Source organism: Triturus cristatus, chromosome 3_1 (assembly GCF_964204655.1).
Source record: "Triturus cristatus chromosome 3_1, aTriCri1.1, whole genome shotgun sequence".
In the NCBI taxonomy this organism is placed as follows: Eukaryota; Metazoa; Chordata; class Amphibia; order Caudata; family Salamandridae; genus Triturus; species Triturus cristatus.
The window spans coordinates 592258890-592276472 of record NC_140583.1 but is presented as its reverse complement, the minus strand read 5'-3'; the positions used below and the strand labels follow the sequence as shown (position 1 = coordinate 592276472).

General features: G+C 47.9%; 1 protein-coding gene and 1 long non-coding RNA gene across 8 annotated transcripts in view; one reads left to right on the top strand and one right to left on the bottom strand.

The window, feature by feature from the left end:
* Nucleotides 1–709: 709 nt before the first annotated feature.
* On the bottom strand, nt 710–10817 carry NR2F2 (nuclear receptor subfamily 2 group F member 2). 2 transcript variants are annotated; one of them, XM_085644502.1, is made up of 3 exons: nt 9709–10817; nt 7592–8140; nt 710–3463 (listed from the first exon to the last, which is right to left on the bottom strand). In XM_085644502.1, exons 1-3 carry the CDS (start codon nt 10130–10132, stop codon nt 3189–3191), a joined length of 1248 nt encoding a protein of 415 aa, XP_085500628.1. In that variant the 5' UTR covers nt 10133–10817; the 3' UTR covers nt 710–3188. The 2 variants fall into 2 exon arrangements, with proteins under 2 accessions (XP_085500628.1, XP_085500629.1); XM_085644503.1 differs by having other exon boundaries at nt 7592–8119; nt 9709–10815.
* A 3364-nt stretch (nt 10818–14181) lies between these two features.
* Nucleotides 14182–17583, top strand: part of LOC146860595 (uncharacterized) — a 137151-nt gene continuing 133749 nt past the window's right edge. For all 6 annotated transcript variants that reach the window (XR_014978838.1, XR_014978835.1, XR_014978841.1 and 3 more), the window contains exon 1: nt 14182–14603. This is a non-coding gene — a long non-coding RNA (uncharacterized LOC146860595). The remainder of the gene's footprint in view (nt 14604–17583) is intronic.

The window sequence follows — 17583 nt, the reverse complement described above, 5'->3', positions numbered from 1 at the left end:
CAACCAGGGTATAATGTGCCTGCAAGGAGTGTGGGCGCTTTCCAGCACCCCGCCTATATTAACTAAATACAAGCTTTTGGCCGCCCCCACACCCCTACACCACCCAGGGATCATAAATCCATGTCAAGCAAATGAGCCAGGAGTCTGTGGGTTACAGAGGAAGGAGCTCGTTCGGTGTTAGGGCACCCATCCCCCAACAAAACACACGCATCTCAAACATTAAACATTCCATACAAGCCCGTGTGGCTCTGACACTCTTTTCAGCCTGGCCGATTTCAGCGATTCCTTCACCCCAGTCTTCATTTGTCGAAAAAAATAAAAACATTTAAAAAAAATCGGTGAATGGAAGTAAAGCAGATCAGACGGAAACCAGAAAGGGTGGTGGGGGAGGGAAGGGACACTTACAGGAAAGAGTCGCCATGTTTTTCAGCTTTAAAAATCTCGTCAAATTCACACAAGACAAGCCCTGCAGCCCAGCCTCCCCGCCTTTGTCCCATTTCAATTGATGGGGAGAGCTTTTGTTCTAACCCAGCGTGAAAAGAAAAACTTTCTTTAAATGCCATAAACTCAGACCGAGCAGGCATCTGTAAACACATCTTCTCAGTGAATCCCCAAAGCACACCCCTGTTTTTGGGTGAAGACACCATTCTCACGAATCTGCACTTTGTAAACACTGCTCACAGTGGAAGGAGTCAAGGACACAGAGGAAGACGTTTGATTTGAAAATCATAAATTATAATTTAATACCAATAACAATTTACAACAAATGCTTTGTTTACAATAGGCTAACACAAAACAAACGAGAAGATATCCTGTGTTTTAGTCGTAATATAAACTTCACATACTCACATGTCACTTGCAATAGAAAAAGCTAGCTCTAAAGTCAGCAATACCCTTCAATATTATTTTATTTATATATGTATATATGTATATAAAGAAGCCGTGGGTCGGATGTAAAACTACTTTTCAAAATCACAATCATACATTATATTTTTTTTGTTCTGGTCCGGAGTGCCTATTTGGAACAAGCTGCAAACCAGTGTGTGTTTGCTCGACTTTTAGGAAATTGCCCCTCGCTCATTGTGGTGAGGGCTGACATGACACAAGACTGTTCGCACGTGTGTGGCAGAGAGCCGTCTCAAATGAGGACATGGCGGCAAGCTTCCCTACACCAAGCATCTGCTGCAGACCAAAAAAAAAAAAAAATAGAAGCAAATTTGCTGAAAAAATAGCTTCCCCTCCAAACCAGCTCACCCTGTTCAGTTTCTCGATTATTATTACAAGGGCTATATACTAAATGCACAGATTGCATTTACACAATCAAAAATGTACATGTATATATACATATATATCTCAGATTTAAAATATGGTGATGACCTGCTGTCATGCTTTCACAGTCTAATGTAGAAAAGGAGGCATATGTGGGTCGTATGTACATTAAAAAACCTTCAGTGCTAAGTCACTAAGTTTTGAAGCCCTCCCAACAGCTACGACGATGAACCGGGACCGTACAATAAAGTTGAAATCACACACAGGTTTGAAAAGCGGCTCTGAAAAGATCTGACCTATATTTACAAATACTGCTTTTAGCTTGCACGAGTGAGCTGTGCCTGTGACTCTGAAATGTACAAACACATGGCATGTTTATTATCAGAAAACGAGATACTGATCCCACGCTTTGAAATACTTTTCACAACAATACCTTCGCTATGCAGGCACTTAAGTGTGACAAATATAAGGGCCTTTTTCTGCAAAGTCCTGGTTAGTTAGCAGGAGGGCGAGTTATGTGAATGGGGAGGTTCACAATCACGCAGGAAAACACTGTCTTCTGGGTCTGAGATAATACCATTCATTTTTTTAATGCCTTCCCCATGTTCAGTAGGCAAATTAACTACCACCTGCAAGCCAGTGGGCAAACTGTTTGTGGCAATTAAATAATTTGGGAACCTAGAAATAAATACTAAAAAATAAACCAAGGGATACTTGTGATTCCCTCTTAGTCCAAAAGACATTCGTGGTGTCCAAGCAACTTTCAGATATGAAATAATGTTTTAATTTCTAAATGCTTTTCAGTTTTTTTTTCTCTTCAGAATATAACACACAACTCGACCTGACAGTTTAGTTATTATAACTTTTACAGTATTACATTAAATGCTGCACTTAAAAAACTCAGTTTTAACACAAAACTGTAATGTCTGAGATATTGAACCAATTACATTATCTATAAGTGCCAACAGTGTTATTTGTCATGCTGATGTCAATTGTATTTTTTTAAAGGGAAACATATCAACATTTATAATACAAAGTGTTCGCAGAAATACAAACAGTTGTGGGCTTGGATAGCAACCATGGTGGAACCCAGTTGAAATTCCAAGAAATATTCAAGTTGTCATTCAAAGTCATACTGTGTCTTAGACACCACCCTCTTACTGAACGGAAGTTCAATTTTTAATGTGTTTATCAGATTATGGAAAGCTTATTGGGCAATTTATGTGACGTGATTGGTTCATTTGGGGAGTTTAAAATTAAAGCTCTCAGCTGTCACAAAATTTAGAAGGGTCATCACATATAAGTGCGCATTCACTGCATGTCTCATTTTGAGTCCCATGGAATTTCCTATGATATTTTTATGAACTGTGTTTTAGTTCTTGCAGAACACATATATTTTAAGGATACCATTTTCTATTTTTAAAAAAGAAGCCAAGATTATATCAAAAAAGTATTACTTGAACCACAGAATAAACTGGTTTGGAACCAGAAAAATACAAAAAAACAGCTATAGATACATTGACACAGGACAATTAGGAATTTGGAAAAAAAAGACTTACTTTTTCCTCTCTGCTAATTTTCTTCAAATCTCCTTAAATGCACTTTTAGCGATATTTTTTAAAAGTTTACAAAAAAGACTAATTTCTTTCCTTTTTTTTTACAAAAATGATAAGTAGCAAGTTGTTGTGAACGACACAGGAGTTTTTGTTTTCAGTCTGTAAAAGTTCAATAACAAGTCTTTTTTTCACTTCACAGTCCATTAAATTGTTCCCCTCACTCTCGTCTTCTCGTAAACGTGTTGTAACAGCGTTATTTTTAATTTTGATTTCTCCTTGCTTAGCAGGAGGACTTCAAGCAAACTGACCCCAAAGTCTGTGCACAGTCCTCTCGTGTTCCCGTTTTTCTCGTGCAGTGTCTGTTTACTGGATAGACATGTAAGGCCAGTTAAAACTGCTGCCAGACAGTAACATATCTCTTATTAGGGTCTCTATAGGGGTTTTACCTACCAAGCGGACGAAAAAAAGTTGTTCTATGACCGAAGAAGAGACGGTACGGAGGGATGGCAGGCGAAGCAAAAGCTTTCCAAAGCGGGTGGGCTGGTTGGGGTACTGGCTCCTGACATACTCCTCCAGGGCACACTGGGACTTCTCCTGCAAACTTTCTACGTGGGCTACATCGGACAGGCCACAGGCATCTGAGGGAAAAAGATACAACATATGCAATCATCACTTTTGAAAGATTTGAAGGGGAAAAAAACAGTCATCAGGTGCGTTAGGGGTAAGTAAGGCAGTCATTTGACACACACAGGCCTGCTTAATTGAGTCTGAAGGCCTCGGTGGGCGCCCGAAAACACACTATTCACGTTCAGTGGAAACATTTTGCAGACATTCTGTTTTGTCCGAGCTGGGGCGGGCTTGGGGGACTGAGTAAGGAGGGATTCTACCGGTGGCACACGGCAAAGGTTCGAACCCAGCCTGCCAGCAGGGGAGGCGGCGGTGTAAACCCCCATTGTTGTTTAGGGGGGCTTAGCTACAAGGGGCAGCGAGCGGACTCCCTCCCCGGATTCACGAGGGGCTTCTCAGAAGGCCGATCAGCGGTTTTTTCCCTTTCTACTTTGAAACTGACTTAAGTGGCGCTTTTAAGGGGGTCTTGTCAGTTTACCCTATTCAGGGGCAGCCATGCACACCGTGATCTCTCTCTTCAGTTCAGCCGACTTTTTTTTCAACTGTATCCCCGATCGAATGTGTACTTTTTTAAAAATGTTCTGGTGGGTGGGTTGCGGGTAAAAAGAGAGAGTTAAAGGGAAATTGGTCGAGAAATATAAACAAAGCAAATAAGAAAGGGGCCCCCGTTAAAGCGGAGGCGTCTGGGCACAGCTCGCAGGCTGTGACCTGACTCGCCAGTGTGCTGCCCCGGCAGCGCCCAAACATGCCTGCTCCCACACCCTCCAACGCCACTGGAAACAGAGAAAAAGCCTGTCCTTGTCTGTCTTCTAGCCACCAACATTTAGGGTCCTAAGCGGCCTGAAGCATGTGTGACCCTGCTTCTTAAAACGCGTCGCTAACTGGGAGGCAATTTGCATACCCAGCACAGCAGGCCCTGTGCTTTCCAAACAACGCTAAATCACCCCTAAGCAACGCCAGGCTCTGTGCTGTCAGCCCTGGAAGGCTGTGCCAGCGAGGCTCCCCCAACCCCAGAGCTCGGCTAAATGCGAGCTGTTCCCGTGGAAAATGTCAAAACACAATGTCTGTTCTAAACTGAGCAGAGAGGATGTTTTAATGATTAACTGGACACAATTAAAAGGCGTACTATTTTTACATGTGCAAACAGTGTATACAAAATATAGCGCGATTCACAGTGCAAGAACGAGATGACGTCAAAGAAATGACCTGGGTCTTAACAAAGCAGGGGGAGTTTGTGAATCGCGTGTCCCCATAGCCTCTCACCAGTTCTTTTTCCTGATATCCGGCTTAAAAAAACTGCGATGAGCCATTGCCGTGCACAGCCAGGCCCTGCCCCAGTCACTGGGACGGCTCCTGAGGCCCATGATTCTCCCAAAGACCCCTACTGTAAACCTGGACCTGCCCCAGCGTTCACATTCACAGCAGCGACAGAGTGAAGGCTTCAAAAGGACTGCCCCGCGCCGATCATTTCTATCGGAAGCAGGGCTCGAAAGGGTACCCTGCGGCAGGCCTCATTACACAGCCCAACATCGCCGGATTTGCATACAACAGGATGTGGCCTCGGGTTTACTGTCTTGGGGAAGTACTATACAGCGCCTCGACTCGAAAAAATGTGGTGCTGAGGCGACAAGTGCCAGGTATCATCAAATAACCCCTGGTCAGCAGTTCCAGGTTATTTGGGAAGAAAACCGGCTTTGTGTTCAGGCACACAAAGGGCGTGTTAAAAGCGTCTTACATGTTTACAAAGTATTTCTGAATTATTCGACTTTTTAGAGTGCTCTTCAGTATGTAGGGTTAGACTATGAGGAATTTCCACATGATATGTGCACATCTTCAGTCCCATCTAGTGAACAAGTGAGTGAGTGCTGTGTGCGTGTGTCTGGACACACACAAACACATATGTGGATGGATGGATGGAAAGATAGATAGATAGATAGATAGATAGATAGATAGATAGATAGATAGATAGATAGATAGATAGATAGATAGATAGATAGATAGATAGATAGATAGATAGATAGATAATGGAATCTGTTCACAGCATGGCTTCCTCTTGCACTTCAGTGCAAAGGCTAGCGAATCTTTACATGTTATAGTGTTCCTTTCTAAGGGGATTTCACTCCAATAAACTCATATTATTCTGCGCACCATGGAGCGCAAAGAGCTGCAGGGATAAGGACAGGCCCTGCAATGAAATGACCTACGCCTGAATGTTTATTTTTCGTCAGGGAGTGCTGGGCGCCCAGTATAAGGCATGCCTGGGATTTGTTGCCCCTTCATGTTTACATTTTTACGATGGCCACACTGAGCTCTTTCGAAGGGCAGTGGTGGTGAATTAAATGCTGCAATACTAGTGTGCGTGTCTTTTACATGTTGTAGGGGCTGGGTATCCAGCAGACGCGATTCCCATTCTCTACACAATAATGTCTATATTTACAAAATGCCTAATGTACATGACAACTGTGGTAGGTTGGGCGCCACAGAACACAATTTATTATAAGTGGTGATTATTTAAATAGACATGTACTCTGTGCCAGTGTTTATTTTGCTTTTGCCTAAAAGGGAAACTGTGTGCTCGTATTTCCTTTAGAGGGGCGCACGTTCAAGGGCTATAAAGCGAGGACCTGTACACGGTATTTTCCAGAGGAGCACGTGTACAAGGTCAAGCTTTGTATGGGCATATGGGCATACCTGCCCTTTGGAGGGGCACTTTACATGGGCATTCTTTGGAGGGGGCATGCTCAGGGGCATGATTTAAACTGCGTGCGTGCACGGTATCTGACAGATGTGGCAAGCATGTACACGAATACCCCTTAGTGAGGCACACGGCACGCGGATCCGGGCCCTGATCCATGCACAGTGGTATTTGTATATGTACGAATCTGTTTTAGTGGGGACCTCGCGCATGCATGTCCTTTAGAGGGCGCACATGTACCCGCGTATTCTTTGCTGAGGACTCGAGGGCAGAACTATCTTTTAGGACTGGCATGCACAAATGTGTAATTGAGGGGATTAGGTGTAAACGTTTTTCGAGTTTAGGAGGCACATGTGCATGGTTGTCTTTTAGGGACAAGTGTTTCTTCTTTATGGATTCCTTCGCGGTGGTGTCCTTCAGATGGTCAGGAGTACACACGAGTCTTTTACAGAGATACGTGCACAAAGGTGATCTTTTAGAGCTGAAAGTGAACATTGGGACACATGAGCATGTGTGTCTTATAGTGCCGTCACATGCACATAGCCATGTGTGCACCTCAGGCGCGGCACGCGTATAAACACGTATGTTATGTTGTAGGTGCACATCTGTGAAGACGGTACATGTATACGATTATCTTTGAGGGGTGGTACATGTGCACGTTTATCTTTGAGGAGTGGTACATGTGCACGCCCGAGTGGTGGCACATGCTTATCTTGGAGGGATGGAACATGCTTATCTTTGAGGGGTGGTATATGTGCACGCTTATCTTTGAGGAGTGGTACGTGTGCACGCTTATCTTTGAGGAGTGGTACGTGTGCACGCTTATCTTTGAGGGGTGGTACATGTGCACGCTTATCTTTGTGGTGTAGCACATGTGCACGCTTATCTTTGAGGGGTGGTATAGGTGCACGCTTATCTTTGAGGGGTGGCACATGTGCACGCTTATCTTTGAGTGGTGGCACATGCTTATCTTTGAGGGGTGGCACATGTGCACGCTTATCTTTGAGGGGTGGCACATGTGCACGCTTATCTTTGAGTGGTGGCACATGCTTATCTTTGAGGGGTGGTACATGTGCACGCTTATCTTTGAGGGGTGGCACATATGCACGCTTATCTTTGAGGGGTAGCACATGCTTATCTTTGCGAGGTTGAAATGCTTATCTTTGAGGAGTGGCACATGCACACGCTTATGTTTGAGGGGTGGCACATGTGCACGCTTATCTTTGTGAGGTTGAAATGCTTATCTTTGAGGGGTGGCACATGTGCACGCTTATCTTTGAGGGGTGGCACATATGCACGCGTATCTTTGAGGGGTAGCACATGCTTATCTTTGCGAGGTTGAAATGCTTATCTTTGAAGAGTGGCACATGCACACGCTTATCTTTGAGGGGTGCAGGGTTGGAGCGTGCAGTCTAGCCCCCTCCCACAAGCCCGGGGTCCTTACCTGACGTGAAGAGCACGATGGCCTTGAGGCAGCTGTACTCGGCCGAGTCCACGTGCAGCGCCTTCAGCTTCTCCACCTGCTCCTGGAAGATCCGTATGTGGTCCATGAAGGCCACCACCCGGTCGGCGGACATGGGCGAGGCGTGCAGGCCGGCGGCGGCCAGCAGGGGCGCCACGTGCAGGGGCATGGAGCACTGGGCGGCGTTGAGCACGAAGAGCTCGCTCCAGGTCAGCCGCAGCAGGGCCACCTGGTCCGTGATCTGCAGGTCAGGGAAGAAGGGGATGTTGCGGGCCCACTCCACGGCGCTGAAGAGCATGCGGGCGGCCAGCTCGCAGATGTTCTCGATGCCCATGATGTTGTTGGGCTGCATGCACTGGCTGCCGAAGCGGGACGTGGGGTAGGGCTCGGCCCGCAGCAGCAGCGAGATATATCCGGAGAGGTAGGAGTGGCAGTTCAGAGGGTCCCCGTTGGTCAAGGCGAACTGGCCGTGAGTGGGCTGTGTGGGTGGCATTCTGCCCCTCTGGACGGCTGCAGTGAATAAAGAAGAAACTGCAGCAATTAATACCTGAATTGTGCTGGGAACCTACACGCAACAAACAAACAGCCTGCCTGCCCTCTGTGGCTGGAGAGGGCATTCCGACTTCTGCCCCCTGCTTTACAAGCATACAGACAAGCCCTGCACACACTGTCCCCCCAAACAGCACCACTCCCCCTCGACTAAACAGCCTTTCCCCCTTAAAATATATTTCTGCTGTGAATTATTCCCGAAAACACTTCCTGTTTCCCTATGTAAACACAGATCAATTTCCCACGGTCGGTGTTTCAATTCTCTTTTACGTCTTTTTTTACTAAAACAAAAGTGTTTTTTTTTCATGCATCACATTTCTTCGCAGCCGCGGGCATTAGCCACAACTGTCTGGCTGCGGCTACCTTCACACCCTCATTGTATTTTCTATACATGAAGCACGTCAAAAGGCAGAACAGAAAATAACATTCCGAGTTCGTCTCCACGCGCTGATCAGCTGCTGCCTGGCTGCGAGGCCTTTCTTTTTGCTTTCGCATTTGCATGGCGAGATAGACAGACAGTTAAGCGAGGGAAAGGGGGATTCTGCAGACAAAAGGAAGCGGGAGGGCGAGGAGCCAGGCGAAAAGGCTTTGGGGTGCTTGGGTTCAAGCTGGGCCCTTTGAACGCTTAAGCACAGTTACTGTTGCAAAAAGAAACCAACGTACAAAGAAAGCCCGGGCACTTCCCTCACCCTTAACCTACATAGCAGCAGAGCTGCTGGAACACGCCACGACCACTCTGGAAATTCCTTGTACGGCTCACGTTTCCCCCCACCCTCCCAGGCTAAGTTAGTATCAGTGCGACCCAACTTTGCTGCACGGTTGCTGGGTGCGAATCCACCCGCCACCTCGCAAAACGAGCCGAGCTGACGACACAGATGCATGTCGGGCGTTTAAAAATAAAACGGGATTTTAAAATGCAGGATCAGACAAAAGCCAAAGGAGGGGGCGAGGGGAGAGCCATGCTGGCTGCAGGGAGGGCGGGTTTGCCTGGGGTGTGTTAGGCGTGCAGTGCAAAGCTGACACATGGGCAGCCGGGCTGTAATCTGAACCATCTCTCAGCTCCCTTTTACAAGATGACATTCTCGGGCGAAGAAAGAGGGGGTGGGGTATGGATAATGTAAAAGGCGAGCGACAAAGCAAACCACTTTCGCTTCTGCTGTGGGTGTTTGCATGTAAACAGTGCTGAAACACACAGGGAGATAAAGCACTAAACAAAACGTATGCCAGACACAAAGGCAAGAAGGCACACACAAGGACAGCAGGAAGACAAACACAAGAAACACTGGCGCACAAGCGGAATAAAATACCGAGATAGGGTCAAGCACATGTTAAAGTGAAACCGAAAGGAACATGCTGATTACAGATGTCACTGGGAGCAGCGTGAAGCTGACTGTCTCCCCTCCCCAATATTGTGTAGAAAGTTAAGTTACCCAAACCTTTTTAATCTGCTTTTCTCTCCTCCCTGACTCTAAGGGTTTAAAGCAAACACAAAACCGGAATTGGAGCGGGATGGGGTGGAAAAGGCTGGAAAACAAATGAAATCCCAATACCTTCCCGTCTCATGCCCACTTTGAGGCACTTCTTGAGGCGGCAGTACTGGCACTGGTTCCGGTGGTGCTGGTCGATGGGGCAGTTCCTGTTGGCCCGGCACGTGTAGCTGAGGTTCCGCCGCACGCTGCGCTTGAAGAAACTCTTGCAGCCCTCGCACGTGAACTGCCCGTAGTGCTTGCCGCTGGACTTGTCCCCACACACCACGCACTCAATGTGCTGTTGTTGCTGCTGCTTGTCCCCCTGGCCCTGCTGGCTGGACTGGTTCGAAGGGTTGGACTGGGAGGTCGGGTTCGGGGGGCCCACGTGCCCCGGAGTCTGTGAGGCTCCGCCGGGGGGGCCAGGGGGCCCCTGCGAGGGCTGTGTTCCCTGGGTGACTGGCACATCGTCCTGGGGGTCTCGCCAGGCGCCGACTACCATTGCCATATCTCTGGGGCACCGTTTTCAAACTTCGTGGTCCACCTTCTTCTGTTAGGCTGGGGTGGGGTCCTCTTCCTCCTCGCCGTCCTCCCCCCAGGTCAGCTGGCAGGCTGTGGAGATGAGAGGAGCCCCAGTGCGGGGGTGCGAAGGCAGCAGTCAGGGCGAGGACCTTTCAGACCTGCTAAGCAGCACAGGAGGGCAGGAGGGTACCAGGGGGCCGGGTCCAGGACTGCGCAGCCTCAGCCATTCAAGAAAGCCATGAGCAGGGGAGAGCGCTTCGAGGGGTGCCGGGGGACGCAGCCCGCTCTCCTCTCCTCTCACTGGCGCCTCAGCCGTTCCTCCCTCAGCTCTGAAGTCCACGCGCACCGCCAGCCCCGGCTGCTTCTTCCTGGGAAGCGCTCAGCCTCGAATGGCATGCACAGGAAGGAGTCCAGCCTGGCGAGGATGGAGGGGGTGGGGGCATGAGAAAAGGGAGCTCACCACCGCCAGAACATCCTCCAGGCTCCAGTTAAAAAAAAAAAAAACACAATGCAAAAAATATAAGACAGGCAGAGAATGGAGCAAGGGGGAATCAAAGGGTTCCAGGATGCTAAGGAGGGGGCTCGGCGGCGGGCTCTGCGCTTTAGAGGAGCAGCCTGGCAGAGTGCTTTCTCTCCCAGCCGCTCACAGAGCTCTCTATATAGTGAACTTTGACACGACTGCTGCAACTTAGCACACGTTGCCATGGCGACGGCTCGCCTTATAAGGAAGGAGGCTGTGTTTGACTGGCCAGGGCAGCCGACCCTCCCCTCGCCAGCTATTGGCCCGGCTGCCTTGAGTGGCTGCTGACTGCCGAGGGCTGCCACGGAGCCCTGCCTGGTCCTAACGCGAGATTCTGCGTGCCTTGTCTTAGATCAGGACTGTGTTCACAAATAAATAAATAAACACAAAAATGTGCATATGTATTTTACATAAGTTATGTTTTTCACGTATGCCTCTTAGCAACGCCAAGATGCAGGCTGGTAGTGGCGGGGAGGGGTAACTGATAAAATACACTCTAACAAGAATCAGGTTGCCCATGCACAACATATATTGCATAAACAGCATTCATTTCAAGTGCATGAACCTTAATACAAACGTGTGTGCAGGGTCCATAATGGAGGTCTCGTGTCCCTCCGAACAGCCTGGGGGCAGCAGCCTGTGGTGACCCGCTGGCGGCAGGTGGGTGGGGTGAGAGGGCCAGAGGGCTCTCAGTGGAGTGACACTTCGCAGCAGAGGTTAGACCAAGTGCACGCGGGGGCAGACCCTTCTCTGCAGCAGTTCTCCGAGGCGGCGACTGCCACGAACTTCAAGGGGTTTCGGCCCCTTCACCAGGGAGCAGAGGTCCCTGCGAGGGATGCTTACATGGGCGGTGGTGCTTTCAGCCTACTTCATAGCTAAAATAAGCCCACAGGGGTCAGTGGGAAAGCAGTTTTGTGACCGTTAAGGACCCGAGGACCTTCAGTGGTCAAAGTCCAACCTAAATGGTGTGGTTGAAATGTCGAGGAGATGTATATGTCATGGTAACCAGGGCCTGTGCGGACATTTGTCAAAGTGATGTGGGACGAGTGAGGCACAGATTGTATAGATTGTCACAGGCGCATAGATAGATAGATAGATAGATAGATAGATAGATAGATAGATAGATAGATAGATAGATAGATAGATAGATAGATAGATAGATAGATAGATAGATAGATAGATAGATAGATAGATAGATAGATAGATAGATAGATAGATAGATAATGGGTGGATAACACAGCCCAGGCAAATATGTGTTCACTTTCCCTATAGTACAGCATTTATATGTGTAACATGCTCACTCACACATATTAATCGACATAACATATTTATAAAAATGTAGCAAACCTTTTTCTATTGCGTATCTAATTTCATGTACTTGTTTTTAACCTCTACTTAATCTTTCTTTCTTACTCCTACCCGACGTCCAGTATACTCCTACTCGATGTCCAGTATAATTCTACCCTATGTCTAGTATACTTCTACCCCTAGGTCCAGTACACTCCTACCCGAGGTCTAGTATACTGGTAGCCGAGGTCCTGTATAATTCTATTCTCGGTCAGAATACTCCTGCCCGAGGTCCACTATACTGCTACCCTAGGCCCAGTATACTCCTACCCGAGGTCCAGTATACTCCTACCCTAGGTCCTGTATAATTCTACCCTAGGTCCAGTATGCTCCTGCCTGAGGTTCAGTATACTCCTAGCCGAGGTCCAATATACTCCTACCCGAGGTCCAGTATACTCCTACCCGAGGTCCAATATACTCCTACGCGAGTTCCAGTATAGTGTCACATTGCCTTCTGACTGCAGCGAATATTATAAGTTAGCGATGGATTCACATGCGACTCTATATTGCATCACCGATGCTGACAGATGGAAACATGGCCACCTCCTGCAATTATACCATCTATAATATCACCTAGGCAAGTATGTAATTAAAAACACACACATGTGTGTATATATGTATATATATATGTATATATATATATATATATATATATATATATATGCATTACACACATATGTGTATGCATTACACACATAAATGTATAGTGCAATTTTCCTTTCCTGTCTTCCCTAAGCAAACTCCTATCAACCACTAAAACTGCTTTAATCCTTTATCCACTCATCCCCAGAGCAGCGATCACCGATATAAACCTCTATATTCGATTGTTATAAAGCCGAACAAAAACTCTTAAAAAATAAGGCTCCGTGAGCGGCGATGAGCAGCGCGGGACGAGGCACGCACGGACACGGGGTTAAAGCACGGACAATTCGTAATCACAGAACCTAAGCACTTTTAACCTAACCAGACGGAGTGTTGAGGCTTTCAAATGTTTCAGGGGGCGCCTCATCCCTTCATTCCCAGATTTTAAAAGTAGAAAGTGCGTTGTATAAAATATACAGACGCACGTCCAGTTTGCACTAGGCGTAGCCCGTAAAGGCCTTCACTAGGTCTCACAAGAAATGTAATATGAGGTAAAATAATTTTAAAATCAGTACGCGCCCCCTGACCCCCCTCCTAAAATGGCATTCGCTTCAGTTACAGAATAGAGCATATGAAAAATGTCCCAGTTTTTATATGAACACTTTGGAGCAGTCTGTACTTAAGTGACTGTTAATTGAATCATTGGCGTCTGATCACAGACACTACACAGCCAGATTTGTCAAATATAAACAGACACGTTTGTCAAATGTCTTGCAATGCTTGCCTTTATGACAAAAATCACCCCTCCATTGCTGCTTTTAATTCAGTATCTCTACACTGAGCCGTGGAAACACCGGCCGCTCGGGGCTAAAGGGTATTTAGTTGTCATGCTGAAAAAGGAGGTAAAGCAGAGAGAGCCAGGCCGTCAGCAGCAAAGCACCCTGCTCACAGAGAACACACGTCTTTATTCATCTCGGGTGAGGCGCGGCTTCTACGCCACACTGGGGTCTTGGCTCCAGTGTATTTTTGCAACCCTGTTTACTACATTGTTCTGTTATGTGTCGGGAAGTCTGGCCGTGGGAGGAAACTGCTTCAGCAGAATGAAGGACGCTGACTACCTGAACCGCAAATGGTGCATCACTGCTTCTGCTTAAGCAACGCAGTATTCAGGCTGCGGCGCTGTGAGTGGCAGGGCGTGGGTCAGTGCGTGACAGAGCGTTGGTAAATGCGTGGCAGGGCCTGGGTCAATGCGTGACAGGGCGTGGGTCAGACCTCTGGCTTCATCCCAAACCCATTGGATGCAAGGTGGGAAGTCGGGTGCCTTTGAGTGTCTCTTCTCAGTGAACCCAGACAGTGTGTGCTGCCCTCGCCCCTCCCCCACCCCCCACCACCACACTCCAGAGCGCCCCGAATAGTGGAAAGTGACTCCCATTGTGCGCCTCTGAACTTCCAAGTCAATGTCATTTTTACGCACTAGCTTGTGGTACTTTGAAAAGCACCAGGGGCTGTCAGGGCGGGATCCTCTGACACAATGTGCAGTACTAAATCAGAGACAAGGCTGTGGTGGGGGCGGGGGTGTAGAAATCTGCAGAAGGTTGGGAGAAGTACAGTATCTGTCTGCCCCCTAGTGTATGCCTCTCATCCGCCTCAAACTCAACTTCCAAAGGAAAAAAGCTGAATCTTGAATGAAAACGGCGTTTGCCTCGCCATCTATCTGGGGACAGGGAAGGGGGGCACTTGTGCACATCCGAAACAGTCCCTTTTCAAAGAATCTGGGGTCAAATGAACTTTTGTGGACATATGCAGGACCGTTCCGGACCGGAGATGCCCTTCTGTCTACGGCAGGAGTCAGCGTTCCGCGGATCTCGTGCCTTGCTGCGCGAGAAAGCCCGGGCTGGGAGGTAGAGAGGCGGAGAGGAGACAGCGCCTCCGACGGGGCTGCCTGCCTCCCAGCGCGGTGCACAGAGACCCCACACGTGCCCGCCACTGCCGCCCCCCGGCCGCACAGGTGAGTCCCTTCAAGTCGATTATCGATCTGGCGTTCGCGATGTATCAGACCCCCCCCCCACCCCACACACACACACCACAACCACGACCCCTCAACCCCAGCTTCACCCACCAGCACCCCACGCCTCACACAGTCTGCAGGGCTCCCAGAAGCAACACTCGTACTGCAAATATGAATGCTCAGAAGTGAGTCGACTTTTTGCTAACATCGCAGTCTCGAGGTAGAGCAGTTTAGCGGACTGGGTCCCGGCTCAGCTTCCTTGCATGCACCCACATATGCCCAGACCTGAAGTGCCGCGCACAATCGGAGCACTACCCGGCACTCGCAGGTGAGAAAATGAAGAGGCAACTACACGCACCTTTTAAGCTTCCCACAGAAAGAGTGGCCGCGCGCACTGAAGCACCAGAAAGGCGAAATAAGGAAAAAAGGAAAATTATAAAAGCAGACATACCAAAAACATATTTTCCTTGCTCCGCGTCCCACATGGCTTGCATCTTCGCTCTAAACTCTGGATAGCCCTTTTTTTAGTTGGGCAGGTGAAGCGTGGCTGGTGCCCGCACCTGGAAAAAGACGTGCGCCTTTTGGAAAACACACAGTCGTCCTTTTCTGTGTTTATTTAGGAGATCGCACAAACTGATCGGGGAGGGGGGTAGGGAAGTAAAGCAGGCGGCTGCAGCCTTGCAGGAAGGAGAGGAAAGGTGAAAAGAGAATCCCTCCAGCCCAGAGGGGGCTGCTTCCCGTGTGATATTTGGCACCCGGGCGGGCTCTGAGAAGGCTGGCGCTATAACTTTAAAAGCGCAGGGTTTCCAGGAGCTGCGCCCATGGCTGGCGAGGAATGCCTGCCGCGCCTTTAAGAATCCCCCTACAGCTCCCTAGGTAACAGATGCCGAGCACTGCTCCCGCCGCCCATAGCACGCCTTAGAAGGAAGGGAGCGCTACTCCGCTCTGCGGCGGGGCTGGCAGAACAAGGCAGACTTTGGGAGGAACCCTGCCCAGCTGGGGGGGAGAGAGAGAGAGAGAAAAAAAAGCTGTAACTTAATGAGTTTGGGAGACAGATGTATTGTAATAACAAGAGGCCCGCTGATGCAAGGGAACTGGGACCTGCCCGGGAAGAAAGTAGAGAGGCGCAAAATAAAGTGCTGGTGCCTGGTGCAGCGTTTACTGATGTAAGGAAACAACATGTTGACTATTAGGGTCTGCGTGTCTGTGCGTACACACACATATATAATCATACATATATATGTATTTCTGTGTTATATATACATGCATATGTGTGTATTTATATAAATATCCTTCCCATATACGAACGTGTGTGTGTTCTGTTTGTATACATACATATATATATATACACACAAACACACACAATCTGCACACACATACACGCATTTATATATATATGTATTGAAAGAGAAGCAGACACGCAGACAAGACATGCTGACAGAAGCATACTCAACACACATATGAATATCGCAGTTGCAAAAAATAAGTGTCTTTCCCTCTACTTTTCTTCCTCTCGCTTTCACACACACATTTTCTCTCTCTCTCTCTCTCTCTCTCTCTATCTCTCTCTCTATCTCTCTCTTTCTCCCCCTCTCTCCCTCTCTCTTGGTGCAAGAGTCACTGCAAAGCCTTCCTTGGGAGAGCCTGTTTTCGGCGTCACACCGCAGACTCCCTGGAGTTACCTGCCAGTCCTGCACATTGAGCTGCCCCCTGAAATCAGAACAATGCACACTAAAATCCCCAGTAACACCCGAGAACACACCGGCCTGGCGGTGGCAGTGTGGCAAAGCTTTTACCAATTCATTCTGCTTTTTCTAAGGGTAGGAAATGGCGTCTTTAATTTCTTTGAGCAAACTGTTGTGTTAGGGTGTGTGTCAGCCTTGACAAATGGTGCAGACGTTCTCCGCACTCCTTGTCCTTGCCTGTAATAGGAATTAAGTTAAACACACTTCTGCATGCTAATTGCATGTTTACTGGCTAATGGAAATTACAAATGGTTTTCGCCACCTCAAACGAGGACGGCGGCCCACGACGAGCCTGTAATTAAATACTTTGAGGGAAACATAACTCGCGGTATTGATCAGGCGAGGGTAAATCTTTTAACTGTTCATTAATACTGTAAATATGCTGTACAAGAAAGCTGCCATTGTTGTGGGGGTAATCAGTGCATGTGGTATGGACGAGGCAGCCCTGCTGCTGGAGATAACGTGTTCTGTCTGTCTCTTTGCCAGGGGGGACATTGCCGTCACAAAAGCCCCACACACCAGCCTGGCATTAATAATGAAGCCATGATGAAACGCACGTGGTGCGTCTTTAGATGTGTGCCCCCCCCCCCCCGCCTTTCCACCCCTACAGAGAGACGAGCGTCACTTTATAAACTATAGAAGTTCCATATATATTCATTGCATACAAACTTATATCTTTCACATATTTTATACTTGGCGTGCGGTGGCGGGACTTCTGTGTACTTACACCATAGAAGCAGTGCAAATCACACAATTCCTGTAAAAAATAAAATATATATATATATATGTATATACACACACACGTTTATATATGTGTATATCTACGTGATGTATATATAATATATATATACATACACAGACTATATATATATATTGAGAGAGAGAGAGAGTGAGAGAGAGATTAAGAAAGTGCTTTTCCCTGTCTTCAGCTGACAGAGTCCGTGTCCGGGAGCAGTTCTAGATCAGGTCTTTTAAACTCTGGCCCGACTTGTGACGATAGCTGCAACTCTGATCCCAGAGGTCAAAGGTGATCACGTTCCTACCCCTTCACAGGAATGAGAGAGCGGGGTTATGAACAGCACGTGCATTTCGTCTAGTCGTCGTGGAATCAGAATGTGTAAAGGTCCGCAGGTTCCGTTCGTAGGGGTCCGGGTTCGTCGCGAGAGGGCTTTGGTGAGCACATATCTCTTCCCAGAGCCTTTCATTCTGTGCTCAGGAATCCACAACGTCCCCGG

Coding starts and splice junctions, on each gene's coding strand:
- NR2F2 (XM_085644502.1), bottom strand. CDS start 10,132: ATGGCAATGGTAGTCGGCGCCTGGCGAGACCCCCAGGACGATGTGCCA. Junction 8,141..9,708: donor AGTGGGCATGAGACGGGAAG/GTATTGGGATTT, acceptor TAATTGCTGCAG/TTTCTTCTTTATTCACTGCA. Junction 3,464..7,591: donor CATCGTGCTCTTCACGTCAG/GTAAGGACCCCG, acceptor TTTTTCCCTCAG/ATGCCTGTGGCCTGTCCGAT.